Source organism: Anabrus simplex, chromosome 14, assembly GCF_040414725.1.
Source record: "Anabrus simplex isolate iqAnaSimp1 chromosome 14, ASM4041472v1, whole genome shotgun sequence".
NCBI classification, from domain to species: Eukaryota; Metazoa; Arthropoda; class Insecta; order Orthoptera; family Tettigoniidae; genus Anabrus; species Anabrus simplex.
Genome location: NC_090278.1, coordinates 55,737,950 through 55,759,990, shown reverse-complemented (window position 1 = coordinate 55,759,990; position 22,041 = coordinate 55,737,950). Strand labels below are relative to the sequence as shown.

At 40.3% G+C, this 22,041-nt stretch overlaps 1 protein-coding gene across 1 annotated transcript in view; it reads left to right on the top strand.

Moving 5' to 3' along the window:
* LOC136885586 (ATP-binding cassette subfamily C member 4) overlaps nucleotides 1-22,041 on the top strand; it is a 174,734-nt gene that overhangs the window by 36,127 nt on the left and 116,566 nt on the right. The window contains exons 3-4 of the mRNA XM_068230337.1: nucleotides 8,340-8,471; nucleotides 15,627-15,831. Of these exons, the coding sequence (XP_068086438.1) occupies nucleotides 8,340-8,471; nucleotides 15,627-15,831 (337 nt within the window). The remainder of the gene's footprint in view (nucleotides 1-8,339; nucleotides 8,472-15,626; nucleotides 15,832-22,041) is intronic.

Genomic DNA, 22,041 nt, shown 5'->3' with positions numbered 1-22,041 from the left:
CGGAACCCAGCGATGAGAGCTGCAGAGTTGCAGTACGTTAAAACTTTCAATATGTATTCACATTAAATCGCTTTACTGGCGCTTTACCGTCAGTAGGCCCACTGAAGATGTCTTCACTGAACTCTTTTCACATAATTTCTTAATTTTACCTCATCATCATCATCAGCATCATCACGAAGTTAGTTCTTTGCCAGTTGCTCTTAAATAAATAATTACACTCCACTCTCGATTTACCGTAATCGGATCAACCGCGTTGCGGCTTAACCGCGATAACAAAAACACTAAAAATGCACGAGTGTTGGGAGTTACAGTAATACAGAATTACAAAGTGTCGGGATAATATTGTTAGGATAATGCTCTCAACACCGAAAAGCTTGTTTTGAGAAACTTGGGAAGCATAACAAAGAAAACGTGTTTCTCGGTACAAAAGCAGAAAACCATGACTGATTATTTTCTGAAAAAATGAAGTTACGTAGTTTGAACATTTTTCTTTGCCTTATTAGTTTCAACGAAAAGTGCTGTTTATTTTTTCATTTATTAATTGTGCTAAGCGTTACTTTTACTGCAACGTTTTGGGTGAGTTAATACAAAACAACACGGTGGTATTGTTTATTATCATTTTAACTGTACTTTCAGTATGCCTGTTCTATTTTTAACTTTTTGCGGGTTAACCGCGATCATACTTATCCGGGAAGCCTTAAGGGAACCGGGAAGTGTGACAGGCTCACAAATGTCAATTTTCTTTTTTGAGTTTGAAAAGTCTCCAATCTTTCCTGAAGAATTTGGTGTATGAATGATTGTGCTGAAGTTATACTTCAGGCAATAAAATTAGGTTTAAACACAACTCTCCGCCCTGAATGTCATTATATGCCAGCTACCAGTCATTCTTTTTAGACTTTCCGTAAGTCATATTTTTTGAAACTTCGTGTACCTTTTTCTGAGAAACTATCACATCAGTGTATTTAAAACTTAGTAGTCTCTTAGACACTATATCATTCTGCTTGTGGAAGTAAATTTAATCAGATATCTTGATTAGTTCATGGAGGCCAGCTTGAACAGTACTGAAAATTTTACAGAAAATTTCAGTTTTCAACTAGGCTATAAAAAAATCATAATTTCTCAACTACTGTAAATAATAGGAAATAATTTTACTTTAATAGCTCAAACAAGCTTCGAATATTACGCATGCAAAGTTCCTTGGGTCTGGGTTGAGTATTTTCTCAGAAAAGGGTACATCAGTTAAGGGAAATTTTTTCAACATTTGTTTAAAAAAATTATTTTAATAGTGTTATTTCTGGCACAAAATATTAAACATAGGAGCTTCATATTCTACTCAAATAATTATGAATGTATTCTGAATATATAAAAGGAACATTCAAGGAAATAACTTAGTTTCTGAGATATATAACTGAACATCGGAAGTTACATTTTTCTATCATGTCACACTTCCAAGGACCAAGGGGAATGTTTTCATTCCTCTCCCCGAAGGGGAGGGGCGGGCCACCTAGAAGGTTACGCCTTCTCTCTGGCCATAAGATTTGGCGGGGTTTGGGGGTTTGGTAGGGTTGGAAGATAAAAGGAGGGAGGTTTAATTTGGTGATGTGATGTGAAGGTATGTCCTCTTGGCTAAGGGGTGCAGTATCTGTGCTCTTGCTCTTTATTTATTTGGCTTTACATACATTGGTTTTACAGTTTACAACAGTTACATTGCATAAATAGGTTTACAGTGAGTTCAATACAGTTATTTACATTTATTGTTGGAGGTTAGGGAGAAGAAATTGGGTGATTTGCTGATATAGTATGGAGAAGTTGAGTAGGGATGTGAGTAGTGCTTGAAGTAGGTAGGAGCGGGTTTGGGGGTTTCACACTTCTCACCTCCAAGTTCCCTTAACCCTACATTATCCCGGTTAATCGATAGTTGAGTGTAGGTGTAAAACAGTCGTTGGATGTACGTAGGCGACTCAATTAGTACCTGCAATTTTGCTCTAATTGTCTCTATGGCGTTGTGTGCTCATCAGCCGCTAGATGGCACCGTTGTCTACGTCTATGATAGGTCAGATCCGTTGCCTGCGTTATAATACAAGGTCATGGAATAGAGCCCGTAAGACGCCATCGAAGTGGTCACGCTGAAGTTCAATGCCGGGCCGCTAGGATCGCTTTCTTGCCCCCCGTCTAGCAGGTTCGCGCCTTGAAACGTGATTTTTAAGTGAGTTGGTTGTGAATGTGTGTATTCGTCAGTCATGGTTTATTCACAAGAAATAATTAAAGGCAGTGGAATTTCGTTTCACAAGATTCCAGTGAATGTTCATTGTTCGAAACGTTATACTGAGGAAGCATTACGCATGAGATACGAATTCCAACTGATGAATCTAGGCCTCTATTCCTAAGTGTTGATCCCAGTTACGTCATAAAAAATCGTGCCATCCCAACATTTGTCACTGGACTTTCTTTTTGTACATAATGCTACCGTGACCGGCGATCATTTGAGAGGCCTCTTCAAGCTCAGAAATCTTCAAATATGAAACCGGTAAGGAAACTAACCTGAAAAGTAATTTGCCCAACAAATCTGGAGTAAATTAATGTAGCAAGAGCGAAAAATATTGTATTTTCTCCTGAAACAGTCTCTGTTTTGAGAAGTATTGATCTGGTTTGTCCCGAGAGCATTAAATACAGAGACAATTTAAAATAAACCATTTGTTTTATGAAACATTTTATGAAATGTTTCGATGCGCATGAAGTCTGCAGCACCTCTTCTACTTCTTCTTTATCTGTTTACCCTCCAGGGTCGGTTTTTCACTCGGACTCAGCGAGGGATCCCACCTCTACCGCCTCAAGGGCAGTGTCCTGGAGCTTCAGACTCTAGGTCGGGGATACAACTGGGGAGGATGACCAGTACCTCGCCCAGGCTCACCTGCAATGCTGAACAGGGGCCTTGCGGGAGGATGGGAAGGTTGGAAGGGATAGACAAGGAAGAGGGAAGGAAGCGGCCGTGGCTTTAAGTTAGTTACCATCCCGGCATTTGCCTGGAGGAGAAGTGGAAAACCACGGAAAACCACTTCCAGGATGGCTGAGGTGGGAATCGAACCCACCTCTACTCAGTTGACCTCCCGAGGCTGAGTGGACCCCGTTCCAGCCCTCGTACCACTTTTCAAATTTCGTGGTGGAGCCGGGAATTGAACCCGGGCCTCCGGGGGTGGTAGCTAATCACACTAACAACTGCACCACAGAGGTGGACCTGCAGCACCTCACTTGCTATATATTCCAAGAATGAGAACGAACGAACATTTTTTAGCACTGAAGATGAACGCCTTAGTTGGTTAATTAATGATTTCCTATCATATATTAAGAAACTTCAAATGCATTCAGAGAAAGTGAAAAGATTCACCAGGGAACTTATCAGGCATTGATCTTGACTACCCAATCCACTGTGGCCTGCGTAAAATACCTCGTAAGTATAAATTTGCATTATGTGTTGACGAGGAACCTAACAAGGTATGACATCGAACTCTTTTTTGGCTACCTAAGACGCAATCGAAACAACGCTCCATACTAGGATTAATGAGGCATCAAAACATGGCAATGTTGAGCTGAGCGATGAAGAGAAGACCCACATTGTACGAACCAGTTTACTACAATCAAGAGAGTCCCAGATGGATGAAAAAGATAGAACGCATGAAAGTCGCGAATATGTGCAAATTCCGCAGCTTCCTGAGCACACAATGTATATCATTACAAAACCCTTGCAAGGTAAATTACATCAAATCTACTTGAACAATACTTGATTGTAAAGAGTTGGCTACTATTTTATAAATATTATTAATTTTTTCAAGATCAGCAGCTAAAATATCTGGTATTTCTGTAGCTATGGTAGAATTATACTTATCGTTAGTGCGTGTGGTAGAAGAACAAACGGACTGTGAAGGCTGTTTACAACATATCTCTTCTCCAGCTACTTAAAGTCCAACATTGTGTCTTATTCGTTTTCAAGACCGAGGAGCCCTCAGATACCCAAAATCATCGTCTGTGTCACTTCAGCAGTGCACGACGGAATTTATCACCTCTGCTGTGCAATACTTGCCCCGAAAGGCGTAACTAAAAACCACGGGTTTTTTTCGAAAGACATGTTCATCAGTGAAATTAAGTGTAGGAATTGTAAAGACGATAAATTATCTCATTTTCCACTCCAAAAATGTTTGAGACCTCTATTAGACAACTTTGCTCCGAGCCACTCTAGTAGAAGAGAGAAAGTTTTGAAACTTGATAAGAAGCCTCTCAAAAGGAAAGTTTTGAAACTTCAGTGACATATCCAAGCCAGTGAAGCACCGCTCGATAAATAAAATACTGTCAAAACTCGCAAAAACATTCAGCTCTGTTTATGTAGGATATAATTTGCTTACTGACATATACGGCCATGCGAACACAAGGGGGCAAGAACGCGATCCTAGTGGCTGAATGGTGTACTAGGATGCCGCCCGTTTCCATGAGTGCATTACAAGGCATTTCAAGAAAAAGAAGAAGAAGAAGAAGAAGAAGGCAAGGACCGTTTTTATCCGATGTTACATAAGCAGGTTGGACTACGACGTGGTGGTCTGTAGGTAGGAAATAGGGTACCATGCATATTCAGAGTAACAAGTGTTCGAAATATTGACCACTTTACAGTGTTCACTTAACTTTTTACCATTACGGAGCACGTGGCATACATTTTAATTCGACCGTACTTTCTCAAGAAATTAGCAACAATTGAATGTACTCTTCGTAGGAACACATCGTGAGGAAATGAATAAGTGCTGTGATGTGACCTGGTAGGTTTGGATTATTATTTGCGTGCGTTGGATTAGGTAGGTTGTGGATTCGAATCCTATGCATGCTGGCCGTCCTGGAAAGGTTTCTCTTCTTCTTCTTTATCTGTGTACCCTTCAGAGTCGATTTTTCCCTCGGACTCAGCGAGGGATCCCACCTCTACCGCCGCAAGGGCAGTGTCCTGGGGCGGCAGACTCTGGGTCGGGGGATACAACTGGGGAGGATGACGAGTACCTCGCCCAGGCGGCCTCACCTGCTATGCTGAACAGGGGCCTTGGTGGGAGATGGGAAGATTTGAGGGATAGACAAGGAAGAGGGAAGGAAGCGGCCGTGGCCTTACGTTAGGTACAATCCCGGCATTTGCCTGGAGGAGAAGTGGGAACCCACGGAAAACCACTTCCAAGATGGCTGAGGTGGGAATCGAACCCACCTCTACTCGGTTGACCTCCCGAGGCTGAGTGGACAAACCATTGCAACGTGTATGTACCAAAGATTGCGCGAACAGGACGTTGCACAAACCCTTTGTTGCGCAAATTGTTTGATCGTGTATGGGGGCCTTAATGTAGTGTTAAGAATGGTACTCCACGATTCCTCGTAACCAGTCTTTATATTTAAAACAAGTTTACGTACACACTGATTAGCCATATCTTAAACAAGATTGAAGCACTTAGCCATAAAACAGATATAACATTTTTAGAAAAAAAATATCACACACATCGGTTTATGCGACTATTGCTTATAACGACTGTTAACTAGCCATTCTTTCCGAGTTGTTATAACCGGTATCGACTGTATATGAGCCGCTGAGAGCCAAAGTGGTCTAAGTCAACATTTTTCCCATTCTGGGAAATTAAAGGTTTCGCGTTTCGTTTCATGTAAATTCAGGCTTTGCAAGAATTCATGACTCATTTGATGAAATATGCAGATGATATATTTACATTATATTTAATAAAGAGTACCCCCTTTTCCTGTCAGCAGTTTACTCATAGCGAAAGGTAAAGTGGTACAAATCAAGAGTTGTACCACTCTTCCGATAAATGTTTTGGCGAAGTTGAGTAAAAGGAACATGTATAGGTTGTGTTTTAAGCTCTAATATGGCAATGTATTTATAAAATAATTCTTAACGATACATAATGTTCTACAGTAGATGTGAAACTGCACGTACGGCTTACATGACAACATTTTCTCTCACAGACTGAGTTAAAATAATTGCTCTGTTGTTAAATGCTAGCTACGCAATCCGGTCTAATAGTTCATCAGTACGGACACTCATGAATTTTAAATAAATTGCTTTTCCCAAATGTAAAAATTTCTAAAAATTAAATTATCATGCTGAAATTTATACAGACTTTATAATGGAAGATGCCAGTTTACTCAGTTTCACAATCTACATCATCTTCCTCTTGTAATGGGTCGACATAATCAGGTCAATTGATTGAAGAAAGTGTGGTGTACCGGATGGATGGATGGATGGATGGATGGATGGATGGATGGATGGATGGATGGATGGATGGATGGATGGATGGATGGACGGACGGACGGACGGACGGACGGACGGACGGACGGACGGACGGACGGACGGACGGACGGATGGATGGATTCTTAGCCTCAGTGACAGGTCGCACGGCGTTGTTGAGAGGGATGAGTTGAACACGGCTACGAACACGATGTGAAGGAGTAATGTCCAAAGTTTTGAAAGGGATTCCTTCAACGAGAGATTTCTTGTAGAGAAATAGATGAGGAGAGTCTTTCTGAAAATGAAGCCAACTGAACTTTTCATTTTCCGTGTTCATCTTTCTAAATGTACACTTTTCTCTATATCTTTTGTTGAGGCAAGGTCATTCAGAGCCATTCTATAAACGGCAAAGGGTTGTTTTCTCCTTGCCTTTTGAATGGTATTACATCAATCATTAGGAGTGAACATTTGAGCAGCTCTTGATTTCCTCTCGATAACTCCGAAATCCCGATCGTTCGGAAGAAAGGAGTGTCCTGATAGCATGGACTATGAGCGAATTTCCCATATAAAGACTATTTTTTTCCTTTAATAAAACCTGAATATTAAAAATATAAGTAACAATACAATACAATTACTAACACAGTTACAAGGACTTTTTGATTTTAGAAAGGAAATAACGATAATGAACACAGAACAATACAACCACGTGGCCGTGACGCTTCACTTAGACCACCATTCCTGTAAATGCGCTCCACTCTGGCGTGATGGAAAGAATGCATCTAGCGCTCTCAAGCGTCTCCCATGGGAGTTATCATTATACCGCTTCTTCACAACAAATTTCAATGCGTTATAAATGCACTGAGGGGTATAACTCAAAAAATGACATTTCTTGACTTAGACCAGTTTGGCTCTCAGCGGCTCATATACACAGATCTGCTAAGTATGAGTCGATTACAGTGAGCTATGCGTGAATCACTGTTATGTCATAGACAGACTTATTACATTTGGTGTTGTAACTGATTAGATTGGCGATGTTGAGTGTTCAGTGTTTATCGCTGTACAAACGAACACACCCTCGCTTCTTATCTGACATTTCGTCTGAATATCATCTGGAGTGTTTGTAAAACAAGCCATTTAATGATCAGTGACCGCTTGAGGAAGGCTGTCTCGCCAATGTGATAACGTCGTGTTTGATCTACATTCAAATAATGTGGAGAAATTGCTGAGTAGTATGGACAAAGTCTTGGAGAAGGAGTACAAGGTCGGAAAATAAATAATTCCCAGACAAAAGTAATGGAGTGAAGTCGTACGAAGTAAGGTGTTGTAGGAAATATTAGATTAGAAATTGATGTCTTAAAGGGAGTAGATGAATATTGTTACTTGGGTAGTAAAGTAACTAACGATGGCAGAAGAATGGAGGACATAAAATGCAGACTTGCACAAGCAAGCAAGGCCTTTCTTGAAACAAGAAATTTTCTCACTTCCAACACTGATATAGGAAATAGACAGATGCTTTTGAAAACTTTCACCTGGTGCGTGGAATTGTATGGAAGTGGAACATGGACTAGCTCAGAAAGAAAGAGAATAGAAGCTTTTGAAATGTGGTGTTACAGAAGAATGCTGAAGGTGAGACGGACAGATCAAATCACGAATGAAGAGATACTGAATCGAATTGGTGAGACGAGATCAATTTGACGAAACTTGACAAGAAGAAGAGACAGAATGATAGGACTCATCTTAAGACACCCAGGACTTGTTCAGTTGGTTTTTAGGGGAGTGTAGGCGGTAAGAACTGTAGAGGTAGACCAAGGTATGAATATGACAAACAGATTATAGCAGATGTAGGATGTAGTATTTACGTAGAAATGAAAAGGTTAGCACAGGATAGGATGACATGGAGAGCTGCATCAAAACCCGTCTGTGGACTGATGACTCAAACAACAACATTGTATATAAAGCAAGTCCAGTATATTCTCTTTCATTATTATTATTATTATTATTATTATTATTATTATTATTATTATTATTATTATTATTATTATTATTATTATTATTATTATTATTATTATTACTTTCTTTTCAGACAATGGGAGAAGCAGGTCGAGGGAGCGAAAAGAGGGAAGAAGCCCAGTTTGATGTCGGCTATTTTAAGGGCCTTTTCCAAAGAATACGGGAAACTGGCGTTCATCGTCGTAATCAACGAGATCATCATCAGGTAAGAAATAGAGAAATACGAACTCAGGACTGTCGTAAGAAAAGCAATGCAGTTTTATTATAATCAAACGTCTATATACCATGGCTGTCTCAGTATTTTTTTCTGAATATAGGTAGAACTAAATGGTGTTCCCGTACTTCGCTACGGAATTCTTCATTATATACAGAATTCTAGATGAAGTCGTGTACACTTTGTGAATAAAATGTAATTAAATTGCTTAATCACATAAGTTTTTCAAAACTAAATTTTAGGCGTGTGAATAAAGTTATTTATGATGATGATGATGATGATGATGCTTGTTGTTTTAAGGGGCCTAACATCAAAGGTCATCGGCCCCAAAGTTATTTATAGCCTAGACTGTATTGTTTTATTCCCCGCCTTTACATACCCATTTTCATTAAATTCTGTTCACCCATTTTCTTGGCATGGACTTGGCAACAAAAATCGAAATTCATGAACATCTCTGTTACCATAGCTGGTACGGTAGGGGCGGGGGAATCGGAAATGTAATAACATGTCCTGACTGACTGACTGACTAATTCATCATCGCCAAGCCAAAACTATTGGACATAAAGAAATGAAATTTTGAGGACACATTTATATTACAATGTAGGTGCTCACTAAGGATTTTTGGATATTCCATCGCTAAGCGGGAGAAAAGGGGGGTGAATTTTTAAAATCAGTGTATCTATATCTCAAAAACTCGACAGTTTAAAGACGTGAAAATTGGTATTAGGGATCTCTTTTAAAAATAAGGAAACATGTATTTTTTGTTTTCGGATCATTCTCTTAAGGGGGTGAAAAAGGTAAAAAAAAAAAAGGGTTGATTACCTTTTATGAGGCTACTTATATCTCAAAAACTGAACATGTTATAGTCATTACAATTGGTAATTGGAATTTCCTTTAAAAATAAAGGAATACGTTTTTTTTTTTGTTTCTGAAAAATATACTTAAGGGGGGGGGGGTAAACAGGAGTGACAAAGGGGGTGAATTTTTAAAATGAGAATATGTACAATATATCTCATAAATGTAACATGTTACAGACATCAAAATTGTATTTGGAATCTCCTGTAAAAGTACAGGAACACTCATATTTTTTTTTCTGAAAATCCACCTGAGGGGAAGTGTTAAAGGGGGTGCATTTTTAAAATGAGAAAATCCACAATATATTTTAAAAACTAACATACTACAGACGTGAAATTTGGGATTTTCAATCTCTTTTAAAAATGAAATAACTCGTATTTTTTTGTTTTTGGAAGAAACACTTAAGGAAGCGTAAACATGACTGAAAAAGGGGGTTGAATTATTTTCATTAGGATACTGGTATCTCCAAAAATGAAGATATTACAACGTTAAAATCGGCATTTTGGGTCTTCTTTAAAAATGAAGGAACACGTCAATTTTTTGTTTTGGGAAAATTCACTTAAGGGGGTTGTAAAAAGTAATTAAGAATGGGATTGAATTATTTTATGAGGATAATATCTCAAGAACTAATGAAGTTGCAATCTTCTTTAAAAATAAACAAGTATTTCTTGTTTTCGGAAAATCCACTTAAGGGGAAGTGTAAAAGGGGGTGAATTTTTAAAATGAGCACATCTACAGTATATCACAAAAATTAAAAAATAAAGGAATACGTATTTTTTGTTTCTGGAAAATATACTTGAGAGAGGGGTAAACAGGAGTGACAAAGGGGGTGAATTTTTACAATGAGAATATATACAATATATCTCATAAATGTAACATGTTACAGACATCAAAATTGTATTTGGAATTTCCTGCAAAAGTACAGGAACACGCATAATTTGGTATTTTTAATCTCTTTTAAAATGAAATGACATGCATTTTTTGTTTAGGAAAAAACACTTATGGGCGGGGTTGTAAAAAGGACAAGAAAAGGGGTTTATATCTCTTTATGAGGATACTTATATCTCAAAAACTGAAGATGTTACAGATGTGAAAACTGGTATTTGGTATCTCATTTAAAAATAAAGATACACGCATTCTTTTGTTTTTTCGGAAAATACAATTAAGAGGGGATACAAAAATTGAAAAATGAGTTGAATTCTTTGTTTGAGGATACTTACATCTCGAAAATGAAGGGTGTTACGAACGAGAAAATTGGTATTTTTGAATCTCCTTTAAAAATAAAGACACGTATTTTGTAGCGCGGGGTCCGGCTCCATGGCTAAATGGTTAGCGTGCTGGCCTTTGGCCACAGGGGTCCTGGGTTCGATTCCCGGTGGGGTCGGGAATTTTAACCATCATTGGTTAATTTCGCTGGCACAAGGGCTGAGTGTATGTGTCGTCTTCATCATCATTTCATCTTCATCACGACGCGCAGGTCACCTATGGGTGTCAAATCGAAAGACCTGCACCTGGCGAGCCGAACATGTCCTCGGACACTCTCGGCGCTAAAAGCCATACGCCATTTCATTTGTAGCGCGGGAGGATGGAATCAACAAAAGTGGCATAAAAGGAGTTGAATTATTTTTATGAGCATTAAAATAAGAAATGGACTATAAACAATACATCCCTAAGAGGGGTTTGACTGGGCGGTGAGGAATGATGACTAACATATGCAATTTATATGAAACCGTTTGAATTATGAAGTTAAAATTTCAAATGATATCCTGGGTGTTAAATAACAGAAGGTTTGAAACAAATTTAACCGCTCAAATAGTTAAACGGGAGTTAAGATCCGAAAACAAATATGTTCATTCCCTCCTCCGAAAGGGTTTAACGTACGAAGACAAAATTCCAAATAGCGGTATGTATTTTAAATCGTAGGTGTGAATTAGGATTTTTTTTAACGTTCCACCCCTAAAGTGTTAAATGAGGTTAGCTTCGCAAACGAAATTTGTCATCCCTCCAAAGCCGTTTGACGTACAAAGTTGTAATTTTACGAGAAAGACTTTCTTTTATGTCCTCTTTGTAAAATATCGTATACTTCTAAGTTTTTCCCTCCTAATGGGTTTAGATGGTGGTTGACTCTCAAAAACGCAATATCCATTCTTTCGAAACCGTTTCAGGCACGAACTTAATTTTATGAAGGGTGGTCTTTTAAATCCTATATGTTAATAAATGTTTAAAAACATTCACCCCTTAAAAAAGTATTTATTCCTCCATTATTGTTCGGCGTACAAAATCAAAATTTCACAGATTGGTCGCTTTTACATCCTAGATGTTAAATAATATAGGGTTTACAATCAAATTCTTCCGCATGGGGTTCAAATGAGTGTTAGATGAGGAAATAAATAATCATTCCACCAAAACCTATTGACGTACGAATTGAGGACGTATTTTAGATGTTCAGCTGACAGTGGACTATCCAAAATGTAAAACTTGAAATAATAACTTTCAGTTTAAAACCGTAGCGAAGCACTGGTATCTTGCTAGTTCTATATAACTTTAGTTGTGTAAAATTTATCGACAGGGCCATTAATAACATAAATGTTTGAGAATTGAATTTTAGGCGTTCCTCTAAACTGCTGTTTCACTCAGCGTAAATAATCTATAACCTAAGATTGTTATTATTATTTCTTTTTTTGCTATTTGCTTTACGTCGCACCGACACAGATAGGTCTTATGGCGACGATGGAATAGGAAAGGCTTAGGAATGGGAAGGAAGCGGCCATGGCTTTAATTAAGGTACAGCCTCTGCATTTGCCTGGTGTGACAATGGGAAACCACGGAAAACCATATTTAGGGCTGCCGACAGTGGGGTTCGAACGCACTATCTCCCGGATGCAAGCTCACAGCTGCGCGCCCCTAACCGCACGGCCAGCTCGCCCGGTATTCCCAGACTTTACATACCGATTTTCTTTAAATTTGTTCTTCCATTTTCTCGTGATGCGCATACATACATACATACATACATACATACATACATACATACATACATACATACATACATACATACATACTGTACATACATGCATACATACATACATACACACAGAAATGACGGAAATTGAAAAAAGTGCATTTCCTAGTTACTGTGGACACGACCGATATAGAAATACATTTTTTAAATCAATGTACAGACAAAACTCTTAATGTATGTAACTACATTGCCTGACAAAAATGTTAAGCACCCAGGAGTGGTTGAAATTGAATGAAACCACACATGCTGAAAGATCATGTGCCTTTATTGAGCTGGTTACAATAAGGGATGAAAAAGACAACGCCGTTGGCCGTTACTGGTGGAACGTTAGCGCCAGGTCAGTAAGGAGTCGCACCCCGCCTGGCCGCAATGCATGCCCTTATGCGGTTCGGAATGGTGTCAAACAGCCTTTGGATCCTCCCCTGAGGCAAGTTCGTCCACAGTTGTTGCAGCGGTCCCTTCAGATCCCACAAGTTGGTACTGGGACGGAGTCTCCTTCCAATGTCATCCCACACGTATTCAATGATGGAGAATTCCTGGGATCTTGCTGGCCACAGGAAGACCTCAACATGCTCTAGGCAATCCATAGACACACGTTGCTATGTGTGGACGTGCATTATCTTCTTGGAACTCTGTCCCGGGGTGCTGTGCCGTAAGGGGTAGGACGTGCGGTCGCAGAATGTCTATGACGTATCGGTGTGCCGTCAAAGTCTGCCAAAGCACTATTAGAGCTGATCTGAACGCATATTCTATGGCTCCCCACACTATGATACCAGGGATTACGCCTCTGTGTCTTTCAACAATATGAGCCCTCTGCCCTCGACGCCGCCAAACCCGCAAACGATGGTCATCGGAAGTTATGGAGAAGCTGGACTCATCAGGCCAGTCGTCCTCTGTCTATGCCTCCCGGGCAAGGCACCACTCTAAACGCAGACGTTGGTTTTCCGGTGTCAATGGCAACCGACGTATGGGGCGGTAGGATCCCAATTCGGTGGTTGCAAGTCGTCGAGACACTGTGCGAGAACTCGCAGGATGTTGTAGAGTCTCCAGTACATGTTCGCGGATGGCGGGTGCCGAAGTTATGAGATCCCGCAATGCTTGGCGCACCATACGACGGTCCTCCCTCAGGGTGGTGATTCTTGGTCGATTCGAACCTGCACGACGTGATTGGGTGCCCTCATGTGCCCATTAAATCCGACATCGGACTACTGTGACATCTGAATGGCTCACATGTCTGGCAGTTGCACGATATGTCCAACCAGCCTCATGCACTCCCACTCTGTCATTTGATGGATAGACTGTCTAACGCGTCTGCGAGGCATCGCGGGTGCTTCGTACTGTGCGTAGTACTCTCTGCACGTCTTGCTTAACTGTCTGACTCACAGCAGCTTATCAACAACAGGACGGTGCACTCTGGTGGGCGGTCTACACTTTACAGATCCTTGTAAATCTAATCATTTACTCATGGTATGCATGTATACTGAAATGGGATAATATTGGACCACTCCTTCTGGGTGCTTAATTTTTTTTGTCAGACAGTGTAGACAAAATGGGCTTACTACAATGATAAAACTACAGGGTCATCCACTCAAAGTGGGGTGGGACCGGCCGGCGTAGCGCAGCGGGTAGACGGGCACATGGCAACTCGCTGAGCATGTGGCCGGGAGAGCGTCCGTATGAATCGCATGTAAATAACAAGCACACATAATCATGGGCGACCATATGACTGCTTCTAGAGCGGGGCCCCAGACCTGGGGGTACGTAGCAATTTTAATATTTTGGAAGATAAATGGTGATTTCTATTCTGTGGTAGAATAACCCACGGTATCCCCTGCCTGTTGGTGAGGGACGGCACTACCGCTTTTACGTAATACTGACTTTTAAGTCACTTCCTTGAAAGGAAAACACGTGACTACACTAGATTTTTGCCTTTCCCTGAGAGCTAGAGCGGGGGGGGGGGCGCGGCCCCACCTTGCCCCCGGGTATGGGCGCCCTTGCACATAACAACGCATAATCAAAGTGAAATCATTTCTCACCTTGTCACAGAAGATGTTGAAAATGTCCTCCATCTGCATCTACACATCTAAGGAAATTTTCATATACCTAGGTAGCCTCAATTTATCTCGTGATATTTTGTTTGACCTAACAAACTGATTCGTCACCGCCGAGCCAAAACTACTGGACATAAATTAATGAAACTTTGGGGATACATTTATATTAGGCCTACAGTGTAGGTGTGCACTGAGGGAGGATTTTTGGATAATCTGTCGCTAGGGGGGAAGGGTCGAAAATTGGTATTTGGAATCTCCTTTAAAAATAAAGAAACACGTATTTTTTTCTTTTTTGAAAGTCCACTTAAGGGGGTAAAATAAGTGAAAAAGGAGTTGAATTCCTTTTATGACGATACTTATATCTCAAAAACTGAAGTTTACAGACGTGAAAATTAGTACATGGCATCTCCTCTAAAAATAAAGAAACAATTTATTTTTGGAAAAAATACGTAAAGGAGTAGAAAACAATAAAAAATGAGGTGAATTTTTAAAGTTAGTTTATCTCAAAACCTTAACATGTAACAGACGTAAAAATTGGTATTTGGAATCTCAATTAAAAAATAAAGAATCATGAATTTTTTGTTTTTGAAAACTGCACTTAAGGGAGGTTAAAATATGTGAACATGGGGTGAAATTTTATAATGAGTATATCTCAAAAACTTAACGTGTTCCAGACGTAAAAAGTGGTATTTGGAATCCCTTTTAAAACAAAGAAACACGTATTTTCTTGTTTTCGGGAAAAACACTTATAAAGGTGGATGAAAAGGACTGAAAAATGAGTTGAATCCTTTGATGGGGATACTTATATCTCAAAAACTGGATATTTACAGACGTGAAAATCGATCTTTAGAATGTCCTTGAAAATAAAGAAACAGTTTTTTTGTTTGTTTTCAACTTGAGGGAGGACTTTCTCACATGTACAGTTCTATATTTCATTATGTTCCAGAGTTAGCTCTGCCAGTAGTCTGATCATCTTGGCTCCAAAACGCAATACCACAAATGTGGTTTACAGAGAGTGTCTGGGGTAAATGAAACTCAATTCTTCGGTAAGATTTTATACTTGTGCTTCAGGGATTTTTCAGTTAATGTCTTAGAGCAGTACCGAGGAACGTTTACTTTGATCGAATTACGAAAGTCACGCGAGCGAAGCCGGGGGGTAACAGCTAATTTTCCATAGTTTAGAAGATATTTCGTGAAGATAACGTTCTCTTTGTGTTCTAGGTTAGGGCAGCCTATACTGCTTGGCCAGCTGCTGGCATATTTCAAACCATCATCAAGAGGTGACAAGAATGAGGCCTACACGTACGCTGGCTGTATCGTACTCTTCACTGTCCTCAACCTCGTCTCGTACAACCATTACGTACTGGGAGCTTTCCACACCGGGATGAGGATACGAGCAGCCTGCTGCTCGCTCATCTACAGGAAGGTGAGTGTAGATTCATCATCATCATCTACTTGTCGCTGTAGCCACTTCTGACTAGCCTCTTCATGTTGCTATGACATCCTTGGTGGTCCCCTGGTACTTGAGAAGAGAGTCATGTCTCAGTACGTGTCTAAGGAACTTTGTTTTTCTCTTCTTTATCGTATTTAATAAACATCGATCCTTTTTTACGTTCTTTAAAACAAAGGCATTTGTTTTTTGTATCCATCCAACTTGTTTTTGTAATTCCTCTCCAAAACCACATTTTATCAGATCAATTCTAAATTTTCAAACGGAAGACAGACTCTATACTGCTCTTCACCTACTGTCGACAGCGAAGATGAATTGTTTTCGTGTAATAAATGATTGTAAAACTCTCCATATGACATGATTTTAAAGATGTACTTCACTCCACAAAATATAAATTCCATGTTTCCGCATTGACAGCTAAACTTGACGCAAGTGTGATAAACTGATATAATTTGAAAACAATATTATCTCACCCATGGGTAAATAATGCAAGTATCGACCTCGAATTATTGTTATTAGGGCCTATTACTTTACGATTATGATTATTATTATTATGACTTGTGATGTGCGTCCACTTATTCGTATCATTATTAGTTTACGATCGCATTATTTGTGAGGTTATGTCATGAAACATTTTTTGTATATAGATATTTATGTGATTTTAGTTAATGTAAGAACCTGTATATAATTTATTAATACCTGTATTAATTACGTGTAATCCACTACAGAATTGTGAAACACACTGTTCATCCAGAATGGTACCGGGTACATGAGATCTCGGTAGAATGTTCTATGCATTATATCTGGGCCTTAAGCACTCTAGAATTTACGAGAAAATATATCTTTCTAGAAGCCTGGCCAGGCATATATATAAAGAGGTGGTCTTGATGGTAGAGACGAGTTATTGTTCAGTAGAGTTATGGTTTAACAGGAGTTTCATTAGTGAACACGTGTTGTGGTTAGGCAGACATGCCAATGTAGGCAGTCGGTAGTCAACTGTTTCAGCTGTGTTTTAAGGTTAAAACCTCTATGTGCTGTGATAGTCAGTTGTTAAAATGGCGGCTTGTTGATGTTCTCGGAGTGAAGTGTTTTGTTTGTAATACAGTGATTAAGGTTATGCGTGTTTAATTTGTAAATAATTGTAAATAAATCCGTGTACGATTAACACTTTCTTTAATATTCTGTCATATGTGATTTTCATCCTTAGTAATGTGATTCTATGAATGTTAAAATGTTCTTATTAAGAAAAACTTCATGCTCTTATAAGATCGTGTTAAAATCTTCAGTGTGAATTGTTATCCTCTTGATATTTAATTAGTTAAACGTCTGTTAACTGGACTGGACGGTATCTGATTAATAATTGATATTTCGTAATTTGGTTTGCTGCCAATAAGGGTTACCATAATTGCATATGTCTCGTTGGTATGATTGCCTGTAGTTGGAAAGTTAAAGAAAATTGCTTCAATTTAAAATGTTTTTAACTGCAATAATATGTAGGTATATGTCAATTTTTAGCAATCTGCTGAAGATGATCCAATTAGGATCAAAACATGTGACAAAAAAATCACATTAACCATAATGTATTGGGTAATGAGGATACTGTTCAGTTATAAATAAACTGTTATAGTGATTTAAAGAATATTAGTTTTACTTCACTATTAAAATAGTGGGTTCCAACCCCACTGTCGGCAGGCCTGAAAATGGTTTTCTGTGGTTTTCCGTTTCACACCAGGCAAATGGTGGGACTGTACTTTAAGGCCACAGCCGCATACTTCCCACTCCTGACTCGTTGGCTGAACGGTCAGCGTACTGGCCTTCGGTTCAGAGGGTCCCAGGTTCGATTCCCGGCCGGGTCGGGGATTTTAACCTTAATTAGTTAATTCCAATGGCACGGGAGCTGGGTGTATGTGTTGTCTCTATCATCATTTCATCCTCATTACGACGCGCAGGTCACCTACGGGTGTCAAATAGAAACACCTGCACCTGGCGAGCCGAACCCGTCCTAGGATATCCCGGCACTAAAAGCCGTACATTTCATTTTTCCCACTCCTAGCCCTTTCCTGTCCCATCATCGCCATAAGATCTATCTGTGTCCGTACGACGTAAAACAACTTGTAAAAAAAAAAAAAAAAGGATCCGTATTCGTACGAAATTACGTCGTACGAACACGTGCGAATATGTACGAACAATCCCAACGCTAGTAATGCTATGCAGGCTGCCGACAGTGGGGTTCGAACCTACTGTCTCCCGAATGGAAGTTCACAGCTGCACCCCTAACCGCACGGCAGGACTTTTTTTTTTTTATGTTAAAGCAAAATAAACTCATCTCCTCATCTCGAGGTGGTGCAGCTCCTTTCTGGCACCCTACAATGGTGGTCGGCTGCATGCATCATTTTAATCACATACCAGCCCTTCTGCCATTCTTAAATCTCTGGTAGTACCGGGAATCGAACCCGGGCCTCCGAGAAAGCAGCTAATTGCTCTAACCATTACGGTGCAGTTACGGTCAAAGCACAGTAATAAAAATGGAGTCCGCCTCTGTGGTGTAGTGGTTAGTGTGATTAGCTGCCACCTCCGAAGGCCCGGGTTCGATTCCCGACTCTGCCACGAAATTTGAAAAGTGGTACGAGTCCACTCAACCTCGGGAGGTCAGCTGAATTGGGGTGGGGGGAGGTTCGATTCCCATCTCAGCCATCCATGAAGAGGTTTTCCAATTCTCCTCCAGGCAAATGCTGAGATGGTACCTAAGTTAAGGCTACGGCCGCTTCCTTCCCTGTCTATCCCTTCTATATTCCCAAACCCTCACCCTGTTCAGCATGGCAGGTGAGGTCGCCTGGGTGAAGTACTGGTCATCCTGCCTAGTTGTATCACCCGAACCCAAAGTCTCACGCTCCAGGACACTGCGCGCGGGGATCCCGATCTGAGTCCAAAGGAAATACAATCATGGAGGGTGAACGGATTAAGAAAGAAATAAAAAAATATAAAACTGGAAGACTGTTGGTACTGTCATTTAGCGGTTGCCAGTAATGTCACTATCTGAAGGTTTTCTGTAATAGTAAATTATTTCTTTCTTTCTTTCTTTCTTTCTTTCTTTCTTTCTTTCTTTCTCTTTTAATCCGTTTACTCTCCAGGGTTGGTTTTTCCCTCGGACTCAGCGAGGGACCCAACCTCTATCGCCTCAAGGGCAGAGTCCTGGAGGGTGAGACTTTGGGTGGGGGAATACAACTGGGGAGGAAAACCAGTACCTCGCCCAGGCGGCCTCACCTGCTATGCTGAACAAAGGCCTTGTGGGGGGGGGGGCGGAGATGGGAAGATTGGAAGGGATGGACAAGGAAGAGGGCAGGAATTGGCCGTGTCCTTAATTTTTCTTTTTTTACAATTGGTTTTACGTCGCACCGACACAGATAGATGGCTACGACGATACAGGAAAGGGCAAGGAGTGGGAAGGGAGCGTCCGTGGTCTTAATTAAGGTACAGCCCCAGCATTTTCATGGTATGAAAATGGGAAAACCATCTTCAGGGCTGCCGAGAGTGGGGTTCGAACCTACTATCTCCCGAATACTGGATACTGGCCTCACATAAGCCACTGCAGCTGTCGAGCTCGGTTTTCCTTAATTTAATTGCCATCGTGGGATTTGCCTGGAGGAGAAGTGGGAAACCATGGAAAACCACTTCGAGGATGGCTGAGGAGGGAATCGAACACCCCTCTACTCAGTTGACCTCCCAAGGCTGAGTGGACCCCGTTCCATCCCTCGTACCACTTTTAATATTTCTTGGCAGAGCCAGAAATCGAACCCGGGCCTCCGGGGTGGCAGCTAAGCACACTAACCACTACACCACAGAGGCGAACATAATAGTAAGTTACGGATTCTAATTACAAAATGTTTCTTTGTAAGGGATATTCGCAGAAGAGGGATCTGATGGTATTACAAATATACCGGTATTTTATCCGGCCCCGCGTTCTACGGGCAGCGTGTCTGCCAAGTGTTCGATTCCCGAGCAGATCAGGTTTTAAAATAATCTGGATGTGATGGTTTTGTCTGAGTCACAGAGATGTGAGGTGAAGGTGAGAGGGTTGTTAGCCCGGCATTCACCCCAGGCTTCTCGTCCACTGGAAGTGCAAACATGTGAACTGCGAGTTCGAACGAATCCGTGCAAAGTCAGTTCGTCCGAAATCGTGCGTACGCTATCATTCTTTGGTTGCGCATTCGACCGAGTTGTTAGTAGGTATATGCGCGAAGTAATGGCGCTTCCTGAAGATTTGTGTGATCTTTATATATTAGGTACACCTCTGCTAGCGAGAAGAACTCAAAAGAGGAGACGGGAGTGGTTAAGTTGTATTTTATCGAAAATACAAATGTTTGGTGAATTTTCTCGTATGTGGGCGGATTTGAAAAAGGACCACAGACAGTACTTCGTTTATTTTCGCATGAAATGTTAAACATTTCGATACTTATTACAAAAAGTACAATATCAGTTAAAGAAGTAGGTACAGTAACTTTCAAGAAATTGTTTCACCTGCAAAACGTCTAACTGAAACTTTGAGGTAAACAACGTTCATTTTGAAATGGGAAGCTGGAGAATTTCTCCCCTTCTATGTATTTTTTTCCAATTTTAAGATTTATTTCCTAATTCCCAACCAGGCAAAGAAAAACTTCTCTTATCCCAGAGTATGTTTTGTAACAGCGAGAGATAATAAAAATAGCGGAAATGATTCTCTCTCATCAGTGCGATAAGGCTTGGTTCGAGCAGCCACAGCACTCGGGAATTTGTGTGGAGTTTCCTTGTCAAGTCACAGAATGAAAACATTCATCTGAAATGAGAAACTTCATCTTTATTTTTTATAATTCGAACACTGGAGGCAATGATTTTCAGAAGATGATGGCAAAGTGTTTTGAAAGCCTTTGAGAATCCCTCTTCTCCACAAGGCAGTGGTTTCCTCTTCTAATTTTCCCCAGAGAAGATGGGTTGCCTCATCCACCATCTTCGCCATTCCGAAGGTCTCCTTAGTACTAGCAAATACAGTAGAGACAATACGCGACACTCTACGAGATATCGAGGGACAGCGATTAGAGCTCTCTCTCTCTCTCTCTAGCGGAGTGACCTGAGAGTTACTGATTATGTCATAAGAGCACGTGTATTTGTTTGTGAAGTTTATGGCATTATTTATGCGTCTGCATTAAGTTGACATAAGTAAATAGTAGCGTCTGTCATTCCTTTATATCTCCTCTCAATATGAGTGGAAAGATATGTGCTGTGTTTGGCTGCAATAACTATGAAGTGCAGAAGGATTCGCAGTCTTTCTTCCGTTTTCCTCGTGACAAGAAAATGTAAGTAAATATTGTGTTTGCATGTATATTCTTCCAGTTGTAAAGAGATTTTTATAGTACTTCCTAAACTTCTTACCTGCGCGACCCACATTTAACTGGCTTAAAATATAATGAGCTTATTTTATTGCATAGTGCAGCAGTTAACCTTCAATGCCGATATGTTGTTGTAGGTGTGATCTGTGGGTTTGATTTAATTCAGGAAAATACACATGCGTATGTGTGTGGCTGGTTGTGTTCCAAGTTACCCCATTTGAAAGGCCGTAATGCGTTGTCAAGCACTGAAGAAAATAAGGGTGATTTAAGAAATGTACATATTTTGTTGAAACAATATGATGATGATGATGATGATGATGATGATGATGATTATGCAAATTTGCTTTACCCTAATGTAATGGCATTATGGCAAGTATTGCTTATAGGAAAAGTTTGAATGTTTTTGAGGCTAAATTTATAGCTTTTATTTCTGTTAGTAGGCTTCAAGTTAAAAAGGAAAAAGCTCTTAAATGTAAATGCATTGAATCATGTGTGTAAAGTATGTGCCGATTTTTTTGTTGACAAATGTTTTAATGTGATGATACAATATTTTTAAATGAGAGGTAAGGCAAAGGTGTATTCTATCCGAAGGCAGGTCCGAGCCTCTGCAGAGGTGTTCCTGAGCCGGAGTTTACGTGCGGTAGGGTGGCCAGTTCCTTTCCGCTCCTCCATTCCCTTACCCCCCACCAACAGCGCGTGGCAACCCATCCAACCCCAATGTTGCTTAACTTCGGAGATTTCACGGGTTCCGGTGTTTCAACACGGCTACGGCCGTTGGCATTTTAAATGAGAAAAGAGACAAATCTAGCCGTGAACGTTCAGG